Here is a 12,144-nt window from a genome sequence, read left to right on the forward strand (position 1 = left end):
TCGATTTTTAACCAAATCGCGAACACTACTGGAGCTAGAATCTGTGTTACAGGTTTGACTGAATTCAGAAGCTTTAGTCTAAATACTATATTTGCCCAAATACAAATTATCTAATTTAGAATGCGGTAATTTAAAAAGATTAGAATCCCGACCCATAAATTTTAATTTTGACTCCACGTCTGCCCTTATTAGATAACAAAAACAGCTTAAAGGGTACCACCACTTTGGCAAGTGGTTCAAGATAGTTCAGTGGGCAAGATTTCTTGCCCGGAAAAAAGAAAACATTTCCCACAAAAGCCTTTCTTGAAATAGGAACTGAATTTATGTACGTGGCTAATTTAAAGCTTCTAACATAAAGAAAAAAGCAGTTGCAAATACTAAGTAGGGGTTTGGCCATAAATTTCAAATATTTTTTACTTTATTTGGAATATTTGAAATTGGAGGATAGAGTTGTGTTTGGTTATACCTTTTGCAAAGGAGAGAAAAGAGCATTTTATTTAGAATTTATGAATATAGAGTTGGAAAGCCGGTTGGGAGCACTTTTCCAAATCTGGAATCCAACTCCAAGTTAAATTTAAAATTTTATAACCAAACACTGATGTTGAAATAAAGTAAAAAATTATTCCTAAAAAAGTAAACAATTCTCATGGACAAAGTGTGGCTCCTAAGAAACTCGTAAGAACAGATTTTTAATGAAGGAAAAGTAATAACACCCACAAAATTTGTAGTGGTTTTGAGGAAGAGAACAGGGTTAATTAGCCTATGTAGGATGTTCTTAATAATCACTAATACTAAATTGAATCCCAATTGTTCACTTGTTCTTTGTAGGGACATGAGATTAATCATCAGTTCATGTTGTTCCATTGCTTGTGGCCTGGAATCCATTTTGGACACTTTGGGCTGAAGCAATTGGACATGACTTTTGAATTCAAAAGTTCAATAATAGGTGCAAATTTCACACACCGTGGTGTCTTGTACTGGTTTATTGAAGCACCTAAGCTTATAGCATAGTCCATTAGCTTATCAAATGTCCCAACTTCCACAATCCTGATTTCAAGAGGGCCTATGGATTTGTCCGACACACGGCCTTGGCGGTAGACGCTGTTTAACGACTCTTCAACTGTGAGGCAACAGTCTTCAAAGACCGATGGAGGAACTGGGGTTGAGCCATTCACGTTAATTTCCCAGAATAAGACGTAGTGGCCTGGAATTGTGGTGGTTGTGTCCGCGTAGCTGGTGTACTCGGTCACGTGTGCATCGAATGGCATCAAGTGGCTCACTGCATTTTTCATGGCGTTTTGCAGCTCAACTTCATCAGTCTTGTCTGAATCAATGCTCAAGACTACATTTTTCCTGCAAATGAAGTTGAATTGAGGGGCGTTGTTTTTGAAGCCAGCAACTCTAAGCACATCACCAACCCTGTACCGATAGAGTCCTGAAATCGACATAAAATCGATTAAACTAAGCTTAGACTAAAGTGTGTGGCAAGATAAAGTACCGCTAACAATTTTTCTCTCTGTTTCAATTTGTCATATTTGACTTGACAAAAATTTAAGGAATTTATTTTTTTTGACTTTTTAATCTTGTAGTCTTAATCTAAATAGATGTATAATATACCAAAACGCTCTTTAATTTTGTGGTCTCAAACATGTCTCGCGGGATGTTGAAACTAAAGAGTTGTCAAATTATAAAAAAAAAATAACTTTAAAAAAAAAAGACTAAAAAAGAACGTAAGTCAAACAAATTGAAACATAAGAAGTATTAGAAATGTGTCTAAATTTACCAGCATATGTGGTGACAACAAGCTCGTACTCCTGGCCAATCTTGACATCAACTAAATCAACTAACTTTTGCTGTCCTTTCTCATTGAGCGATTTTGGCGCGGAGATAGAATCCATGACACCATTGTTTCTATGAATTGGCAAGAACTCGAAGTAGCACATGGTCGGAATAAGTGTGTACGAGACATCTGCAGGCTTGCAAAGGGGGTTAAGGTTGACACCAAAGTAGCATTCAGAGGAAGCATACATGGTACACACAAGAGGGAGACCATTGCTATAATAATCAAGAATTGGTATATACTGTGACATTGTTCCAGTCACAATAACATCAACATACTTTGTATTAGGCCACAGCCTAGTAATAATCCCTTGCCATGATTTCTTGCTACATTCCGCCCCAATAAAATCAGCCAAGTCCGGATCAGGTTTAAGAATTTTCATCACAACTTCCCTCACTGAAGGATCGGTAATCAATTCGGCGTTTATGGTACCAGATCGAATATCATCACAAAGAAGAGGCCAGTGTTTATCGAGGAAGCGGATGGCGCGGATGAAGCCAGAGGCGAAAACCGCGCCAACCCTTAGGACTTCTGCATTTTGGCAGAGTCCGCAAAGCATTTGGGAATACATGCTCTGGTAAGAATCAGGGCAGAGAATTGTTTCATTCGGGCTAGTGTAGTTTGTATAAGGGTCGGGTCGTCTGTTCTTGAAATGAGGGCTTTTGTAATAACTTGTTAAAACAGGGCGAGCTAATAGTCCACCTGGGGTTTTAGCTTCAGATTTTATGAACAGAAAGTACATTCCTTTTCCTTTCTCCAAATCTGGAACAAATTGGCTCATCACAGGCATTAAAAGGCTATAGAGAAGTGATCTTCTCCCTAGCTCTTCCTCTGTCGTTGGCATCAATTTTCTTTCCCCTCCTGATGTGCCAGAACTACATATAGAAAAATGTCATTTAGTTAAAGACTTGCTACAAAACAAGAACTATGCAAGAATGACAAATTCCAACAGAATTATAAAAAAAAAATGAAAACATAAGGATTTTTTTCTCTTTAAGTGTCCGGTGTCTGAAACCACTGTCTGAATAAAAGCTCATTATGAGGAGTTTTAATATTCCTTTTACCATTCTACCACACCTTTCGACGATAAATATTTCCCTTCTTGTTATTGTATTATAGTAGTATTCAAACCTCTCTGTAACAAAGTTGTATACTTTTTGACTGCTATAATGAAATATCATTATAGGAAATATATAATATAACGTAATATGAAAATCGGTCCAAAAAAAAAAAAAAACTTTGTCAGTGAAATGTTATTATAAAGGTAGCCTATTATAGAGAGGTTGACTGAGTGACTGTAGTACGTTAGTTTAGATGGGAGGAAAAAAGAAATTAAAGCTACCTTGTTAAGAACTTAGAGATGGGTTGGGAGCAGAAGATCATAAAGCAAGTTTATCTCATTTGATTGGTCCATAGATCATAAAAAAAGTTTTTTGTGTCTCATTAGTCATTAGTAATATGAATTTTATGCACTATATTTAGGGCCTGTTATTATAATTTGGCTTTTGGCAACCAATTCTGTTTAGTCACCCTGAGTTTCGGAAAAAAAATAATTAGACAGACCTTGTCAAGAACTCGGAGACGGGTTGGGAGCAGAAGATGGGAGATGTATCGCCATTAGCAATACGGTTGATTTCAGGCTGAATATCTTCATAGGTAATAACAGGCATGACTTTCTTGAAGGTGTCTCTGTCGGTACAATAGCCATTTTTAAGACCATGGCGCTGCAAGTACTCAACGTTGGCATTTCGAGAGAGAATTTCAGAAAGTACTCTCTTTTGGACTTCATCAGCTTTGGTTGTCACCTCTTCAATGAAATGAAGAGTTTTCTTGTTTTCTTCTGTAACACTAAAAGTCTTTGGTGCCTCAGGCATTGTTAAGGTTGCAAGTAAAAACCTGTTATATGTATATAATGAGGCAGAGAAAAGGTGCAATTGTCAAAGACAGTATATAGGATGGTTTAGGCAAGAGTTGTTATCAGAAGGAAACTGATTTTTGGGTGTGTGGGTAGATCAAGTAAAAAGGGGCTTTATATAGTGAAAAGTTTTGGATAGCTGTGGCTCCATTCCAACTTACTATAGCGTTTAAAAAGAATACAATCTTTCTTTCTTGTTCTTTATTCGATATCCCGCATTAGATCTCCGATTAATTCAGAGTCGCATAAAATTTATTAAAGGAGAATATGGGGTTATACCCCTTGTAATAATTTTTTTTATATCTAAAATCTCTTATAAAAGGGTGAAGGTATTATATCCATCCAACCATAATTTTTTATGGTTTAAATCTTTTTTTTTTTTAATCACAATAGGTGATTAGGGAAGTTGCGATGTTGATAATTGAACTCATACTTATTATGTATGGGTCTACAAATGGATTCGTTATCTGTGTCCCAATTTTTTTTATCTGTGTCCCAATTTTTTTTGGCAAGTTAAAAAGTGAATAGCAACCTGTTGGTTCTCAACCATCTACTACATTAACATTTCCTTTTAATAATAAGAGTCATCCTGCCTGCACTGTATAATTGTGTCGTGTATCTGTAAAATTCCTCTCTATCATCTCCACGAAATTATCCAATCAATATTCACACACATGTAATGTACAGATAAGTTGTTTTATCCATTTCTAATTTGTCTCTGTCATAATCTTTTCCAAGCATAAACATGGTGCTATTTAGGAGTATCAAATGGATGGGTTAAATTGAATTTGAGCGGACTAAAATAGATTAAATCATACTATAATAAAAGTGGGAAGCTCCAACCTTTAAAGGTGGATTAAAATTTTGCCCCTGCAATAAATCATACTATAATAAAAACATCTAATATATTAAATATGAAATAGTACTATATTTTAATTTTATGAAGGTTCATACACGTTCAAGAGCAGTAATTAATTTTCATCAACATTGAGTCAAATCCTAATTAAATAGTATTATTTAAATTAGCTAAATAATGCATTGAGTCTTTTGGTTATCCAGAACTTTATTATACTCTTTAAATCATGATGAATTGTGTAACTATTCATACACGTTTAGACTCTTCAATTACTCACATTTATTGTATTACAATTAAACCTCTTAAATACACTTATCCTTTATTTTTGGTGTTAATATAATGTTCCTCATTGCTATATGCTGATATTTCAACTATTCAGGTTCCCTATTAAAGATTGTATTACAGCCGTCCTGAAAGTATATAGCAAAACTGTTAGCAAGAGGAATGTGTATAATGGGCGTAGGTGTGCACATGAGATAGTCTACGGCAATTGGGAGGGCTCTTTCAAGAAGTTGCCGAGATACATGGCGGCTCTACAACACCTCAATCATGGTACTGTTGTTGAATGGAAGCTCAAATCGAAGCTTGGTGTGCCCGGTAATATTTTTGAGTTTGTGTTTTGGGCATTCAAACCATGCATTGATGGTTTTGCTCATTGTCGGCCTGTAATATCAATAGATGGAACACATGTGTACGGGGTATACGACATAAAGCTGCTAATTGCAGTTGTAATGGATGCAAATGGAGCTATATTCCCTCTAGCTTTTGCAATTGCAGCTAATGAGAGCATTAGTATGTGGGGTATGTTTTTGGATTACTTAAGGCAACACGTTATTAAGGATCGCATGGGAATATGTGTGATCTCAGACAGAAATGCTGGCATATTGCACAATATGTTCAATTTGAAGGGGTGGCAGCCACCCTTTGCCTACCATAGTTATTGTTTAAGGCATTTGAAGGCAAACTTCCAAAAGGCATATCGAAGCCCAGCAATTTGCAATTGGATGTGGGCAGCTGCAATAGAGCATCAGGAGAAGAAGTTTAACCTACAGATGGACATTATTAGGCGGGCGAATGAGGAAGCCTTCCACTGGTTGAATGCAATTGATAAAGACAAATGGACATTACACCAGGATGAAGGTAGGCGATGGGTTATGCTGACAACAAACAGCTCTGAGTCATTCAATGGCTTGTTGAAATCTGCACGGGGACTACCCGTCACCGTACTGGTGAAAAGAGGCTAAAGCACATGCAGCAGCAGGTCTAAGATGGATGTCAAAACCGTCACAATTGTTCGAGTACCACAAATATAAGGCTCAGAAACATGACCGGATGGAATACAACTCTGCAGAGCGAAATTTGAACTCACAACAAGTGTGCACCAAGACAAAGGAGGTAACATCCACACAATTTGTGAGATTCCAAGAACATGCACATGCGGCAAGTGACAATTATATCACATGCTATGTTCTCATGCCTTCAAGTGTTTTATCGCAATAGGAAAGAACGCCTCCCCGTACATGGCTGACGAATGTACAGTTGAAAATTATACAAGAACGTATGCTGGAAGGTTCTACCCACTTGGTAGTGAGAGTTATTGGCCACCGAATCCATTTTCAATGCTTGCAAATAAAGCATTTATCCGTAAATTCAAAAAGAAAGCATACTCCCGTATTCATAATGAAATGGATGTTCCACCGGGGAGATACACTCGAAAATGCTCATTTTGCAATTATGTTGGTCATGATAAGCGCAAGGGTCCCTTACGACATGGTGGTCAAACTACATCTCGCGTTGGAAGTACGTCTTGTGGTGGAAGAAACTTTCGTGGTGGTAGATCTAGCAATGGTGGCACATCTCGTGGTGGTGGCGGAAAATCAACTTAAGGGCATTAACTGATGAATGTTTTTTAAGTTTTTTTCTTTCTTTGATGATTGTATTTTAAAAAGTTTGGGTTTCTTATAAATGAACAAGTTTAAGTATTTTCATATTGTTATGAATGATGCAATTTAATTATTTTGAGATTTGTATGAATGCTACAATTTTGACTAAAAAATAGTACACTTAAATCTAAACCTAAGTATTCGTAAAGAACTTAAAGCTAATGACACCAAGCCTTCAAATAAAAATGGCGTTCGAGCACTTTTCAACCACTAAAACGGCAATCCGAAGATTTTCTTATCCTTGATGTATTGAGCCTACCTTAGTAATCGCACAAAAATAAGTAGGGTTCTATATAAAATATTGAAGTTTCAGGATCCCGAAGCATGATTAATCTATGGTCAAAGTACGTTAGAAAGTGTAATGAAAGAGGGGTTAACCAAAAGGGCAAAAAAATAAAATAAGGAACCCTTTAGCGCAGTAATTTACTGCGCTAAAAGCAGTTTTGTAACTTTTTTTTTGTTGGGGTATTTTGGTTCAAAAGGTTTTGTTTTGGGTTATTTTGGTTCCGGACTCATCCAATACCTCCAACCCCCACGTATTGACCATCCCATCCCTGCCACCTCCACTCCCCAACTCATCACACCCTCGTAGTATTTTGTTAAATTACATATAAATGCTCTGCAGATAATATTATTTTACTTACTTATTAGATACTAAAAAAGAAAAAAAAGAGTAAGAAATCGATTTATTTTTCAAGAAAGTATTTTCTTCTTAACAACATCCTTAATAGAAAAAGAGTCCGGAACCAAAATGACCCAAAAAAAAACCTTTTGAACTAAAATACCCCAAAAAAAAAAAAGTTACAAAACTGTCTTTAGCGCAGTAAAATACTACGCTAAAGCACTTAACTGGGACGACCATCAAGTGCTTTAGCGCAGTAATTTACTGCGCTAAAGGGTTCCTTTTTTTTTTTTTTTTTGTCCTTTTGGTTAACCCCTCTTCATTACACTTTTTAATGTACTTTGACCATACATTAATCATGCTTTGGGACCCCGAAACTTCAACACTTTATATAGAACCCTACTTATTTTTGTACGATTAATAAGGTAGGCTCAATACATCAAGGATAAGAAAATCTTCGGATTGCTATTTTAGTGGTTGAAAAGTGCTTGAATGTCATTTTTGTTTGAATGTTTGGTGTCATTAGCTTTAAGTTCTTTACGAATACTTAAACTTGTTCATTAATAATAATCCAAAAGTAGTAAAAATATTATCATAAAAAAAAAAACTTAAAATACATTCATCCATTCATGCCCTTGAGTCGATGAAAAACTAAACATACTAATGTTCTTCAAAATAACAACATCATCATAAATTAAACGTAAAACTAAAATCACAACATTCTTAATCATCATCAGAATAGAAGTCCTCAATATAGTCCTCAGAAAAATATTGGCGGTTTCTTAAGACACATCCTTTTCAGTAGATGTTAGTTCTATACCGGTTGATGATGCTTGTTCTTCGGCCAACTTTAGCATGTAAAATTTACATCGTCTTGCTAGAATTCTGTTGTTTTCTTTTCTAATCCTTTGCACGGCAAGCTCGCAAGTTTATGGACCTACTCGAGGCATGGTTGTGGAGTACCTTGTTGGGATTGGAGCATTGAGATTTTTCAAGTCACGAACAAGACGTTCTGATTCGGCAAGCCGATGTGACCATTCTCGGCGTAAACCGCAATAATATTCTCGCTGATCTAAATATTTCACACTGCAGAAATCATCATTACGCTCTATAAGAAAGTGGGGATTTAGCTCATCTAGTTTGAAATCACTAGTATCGCTCGAAAAACTGCTATAATTTGAACTCTCATCATCACTGCTATTTGGTTCTTTTGGAAGGAGTGAAGACCAAGCTGAGTTTCTACTACTCGACATTGAATACGTTGTAGTCTAATAACAAAAGAAAGTGCTACTTACATAGTTGCAAACCCCCATGTACTCCTAGCTGGGGAGGGGAGGGGGTTGGTCTTTATGACCCTACCTACTTACTTTATATAAAAAATATTAATCTTCATCGGACATCTCACAGTCCGAAACCCGCTTGGATCTAAATCTTGTGCTACCATGTACACCATATTCTACCCTAAGGTAACGTATTTGCATCTGATTGTTCTCTTCGCGAAAACGGTTAAGAACAAAATTAAACTCTTGTGGAGTTTCACGAGGCATTGACATAGCACGTTCTTTGGGGCGTTTAAACCCTACTGACGCTAACTTTTGCTCCAGTGCTGCAGCCTCCCTATCATGCCAATTCCACTCCTCTATCATCATATTGTTGTAACGTTGGTTGTATCTCTCGTTCGGGTTGTTTGAGTATTCAAAATCTTCACCCAATTTCCATGTCCTACCCATTGCGTCGAATATGTTTTCTGGAGTGAACGATATAACACAACTAATATCTCTAAATTGGTCAAAAAATGACATAGTAACTCAATTTTGTATGGAATTTTGTGTGGTTGGTAACTATTCATCAAATTACGTTATATAACACTTAAAGTGTGATTCGAATTGTAACGTTTTTCTGTATGATAGTTGAGGTGACAACATATTGCAGCGATATAGCGTAGTAAAATAATGCGTTATGACAGAATAACGCAGTAATTTACTGCGTTATACATATATAACGCAGCAATTTACTGTGTTTTCCTGACATAACGCAGTACTTTACTGCACTATACTGCCAGGGACTGACATAGCGCGGTTAATTCATGCGTTATGCAATACTCCGTACTTAATTTGATTTGACATAACACTGCAAGACACACTAATTGCATGCATGCGTTGGTTCAATATTCAAACTTCAAATCTTATTAATACAGATTTCAAATGAGAGAAACAATTCTAAGCTTCATCCAATTTTTAACACAAATTCTAACTTTCATCCAGTTTTTGCATTTTGTATTCCTCCTAAATTAGTTAAAAAATGGAAGATGTTCCAAAAATTAGAGTTTCTTTATTCTGGAACGGACAAATTATATTCGAGGAAAATAATTTGCGCTATGATTCTCCCCCAAAATACCATGTTAAGTTTTCACTTGACTTAAAATTCTCAAAACTACTCCAAGCCTTGTATAATAGACTACAAGTTAGTAGGAGTGCTTTTGATTTAAATATAATTGGAAAATATCCAATGTCATTTACGCCGCAAGGTGTAACTAGTTATGGATAGTGGTACATTCATGACGATGGTTCTTTGACGAATTATTTGAAGGCGTCTTAGGATTATAAGGAATGCATAACTTTAAACGTCCTTAAAATGTACATAAAGAAGATTCCTATTAATCGACTTGAATTCATGGCTAGGGCTCCTCGGGAAGCCCGAAATAGACCTCGTCGGGAAGCCCCGTCTAGAATTCAGGCCGAAGTCACTCAAGCGGAACCTACTTATGAACATATTTACCCTGACATGAGTACTTATGAAAGTATTTTGACGAGCCACATGCTTCTGGATAGTTTAAGTCAGCAATTTGGTGGACAGTGGTAAATATTCATTTTTTTACATTATTATTATTATTATTATTATTATTATTATTATTATTATGTGTAGTGGCACTTGAATGCTACTAATGATGTCGATTATATTATTTAGGGCCTATACACCTGATATGGATCATATCGGACGGTCCCCTCAATCTGGATGGATGAATCAGGTTGGAACATCCTAAGCCTATCCAACTACTAAAAACGATAGTCCTCTCTCAAGCTTCGGTGCAGTTGATTAATATCGGTATGTCTATTTTTTTTTAACATCAATAGTATTATTTGATATGTTGTAGTTCAAATACTCTACTTTCTTATGTAGGGAGAATGTGGCACCAAATTATAGGCAAAGACCTGCTATGGATGGTCCGAATTATATAGTGACATCATCGAGCGATAGCGAGGAAATACCTAATGCAGAGGAAAGTGACAATGAGCAAATTGAGGATGAGGTTGAGGTTGGAACTAATCCTCAATATCAAGTAGAACTGTTGCAAGACATGATGAACAGTCCGGCACACCAGGAGGAACTGAATTCACAGCAACCATTTGAACAGCAAGAGTCGACCCCGATTCAGTGGCATTTCGATGAGATCCCGTATCTTGATCATCTTCAAGATCTCCCAGATGTCTTTGTCTTTACTAGGGATGATGATCATATTCGGCGAAGTTTGTGGAAAGAGCCAGTGGATCTTTTAAAACAAAAGGCTCATAATTAAAAATGCATGATTTTCAGCTCGAAAAAAATCATTGCAAAGGGTTGTTAAGATGTATTGCATCCAAGGGATGAGGGAGTTTAAAGTTGACGATTCCACATGAAAACTTTGCCGATTGGTCTGCAAACGAAAATATCAAGGCTGCGAATGGATACTCCGTGGTAAGGAAACTGCTTAAAAGATGTGAACTATTTCAAAGTTCTACACAAAACACACTTGTGATATAGGTGACCTCCCAGATGATCATTGCAATCCAGATACCAATATGATTGCTCGTGTGTTAGTTGACGACATTGGAAAAAACCCAAGATATCCCCTTCGCCTAAGTTTATTTTATTTTTGGTGTTAATATAATGTTCCTCGTTGCTATATGCTGATATTTCAACTTATTCGGGTTTTCTATTAAAACTTGTTTTACAGTCGTCCTGAAAGTACATAACAAAACTATTAGTAAGAGGAAGGCGTATCTTGGGCGTAGGCGTGCACATGAGATAGTCTACGGCAATTGGGAGGGCTCTTTCAAGAAGTTTCTGAGATACATGGCGGCTCTAAAACACTTCAATCATGGTACTGTTGTTGAATGAAAGCTCAAATCGAAGCCTGGTGTGCCCGGTAATATTTTTGAGTCTGTGTTTTGGGCATTCAAACCACATATTGATGGTTGTGCTCATTGTTGGCCTGTAATACCAATAGATGGAACACATGTGTACGGGGTATACGACATAAAGCTGCTAATTGCAGTTGGAATGGATGCAAATGGAACTATATTCCCTCTAGCCTTTACAATTGCAGCTAATGAGAGCATTAGTACGTGGGGTATGTTTTTGGACTACTTAAGGCAACACGTTATTAAGGATCGCATGGGAATATGTGTGATCTCAGACGGAAATGCTGGCATATTGCATAATATGTTCAATTTGCAGGGGTGACAGCCACCCTTTGCCTATCATCGTTATTGTTTAAGGCATCTGAAGGCAAACTTCCAAAAGGCATATCGAAGCCCAGCACTTTGCAATTGGATGTGGGCGGCTGCAACAGAGCATCAGGAGAAGAAGCTTAACCTGCAGATAGACATTATTAGGCGGGCGAATGAGGAAGCCTTCCAGTAGTTGAATGCAATTGATAAAGACAAATGGACATTACACCAGGATGAAGGTAGGCGATGGGGTATGCTGACAACAAAAAACTCTGAGTTATTTAATGGCTTGTTGAAATCTGCACGGGGACTACCCGTCACCACAATAGTGAGAATGACTTTTAAGCAGATTGTGGAGCGGTTGATACGCTTAAATTACACCTATTATTGGCGTAAAGCGGACGTTGTCAAATATAATAACCCAAATAAGGTTGGGGTCGAATCCACAGGGAATATGGAGAGAAAAATATACTAATTA

General features: G+C 36.8%; 1 protein-coding gene across 1 annotated transcript; it reads right to left on the minus strand.

The window, feature by feature from the left end:
- Positions 1-601: 601 nt before the first annotated feature.
- Positions 602-3,841, minus strand: LOC132636378 (indole-3-acetic acid-amido synthetase GH3.6-like). The gene is made up of 3 exons (XM_060353220.1): positions 3,404-3,841; positions 1,784-2,715; positions 602-1,435 (listed from the first exon to the last, which is right to left on the minus strand). The coding sequence occupies exons 1-3, from the start codon at positions 3,712-3,714 to the stop codon at positions 846-848; spliced, it is 1,833 nt and encodes a 610-aa protein (XP_060209203.1). The 5' UTR covers positions 3,715-3,841; the 3' UTR covers positions 602-845.
- Between the last annotated feature and the right edge of the window lie 8,303 nt (positions 3,842-12,144).

Source organism: Lycium barbarum, chromosome 4, assembly GCF_019175385.1.
Source record: "Lycium barbarum isolate Lr01 chromosome 4, ASM1917538v2, whole genome shotgun sequence".
Taxonomy (NCBI): domain Eukaryota; kingdom Viridiplantae; phylum Streptophyta; class Magnoliopsida; order Solanales; family Solanaceae; genus Lycium; species Lycium barbarum.

Bases quoted from the DNA above. Each gene is read 5' to 3' on its own strand.
- LOC132636378 (XM_060353220.1), bottom strand. From the start codon at position 3,714: ATGCCTGAGGCACCAAAGACTTTTAGTGTTACAGAAGAAAACAAGAAA. The intron at 2,716-3,403 runs GTCTGTCTAATT...TTCTATATGTAG, and splicing joins GTCTCCGAGTTCTTGACAAG to TTCTGGCACATCAGGAGGGG. The intron at 1,436-1,783 runs GTAAATTTAGAC...TGTCGATTTCAG, and splicing joins TGTTGTCACCACATATGCTG to GACTCTATCGGTACAGGGTT.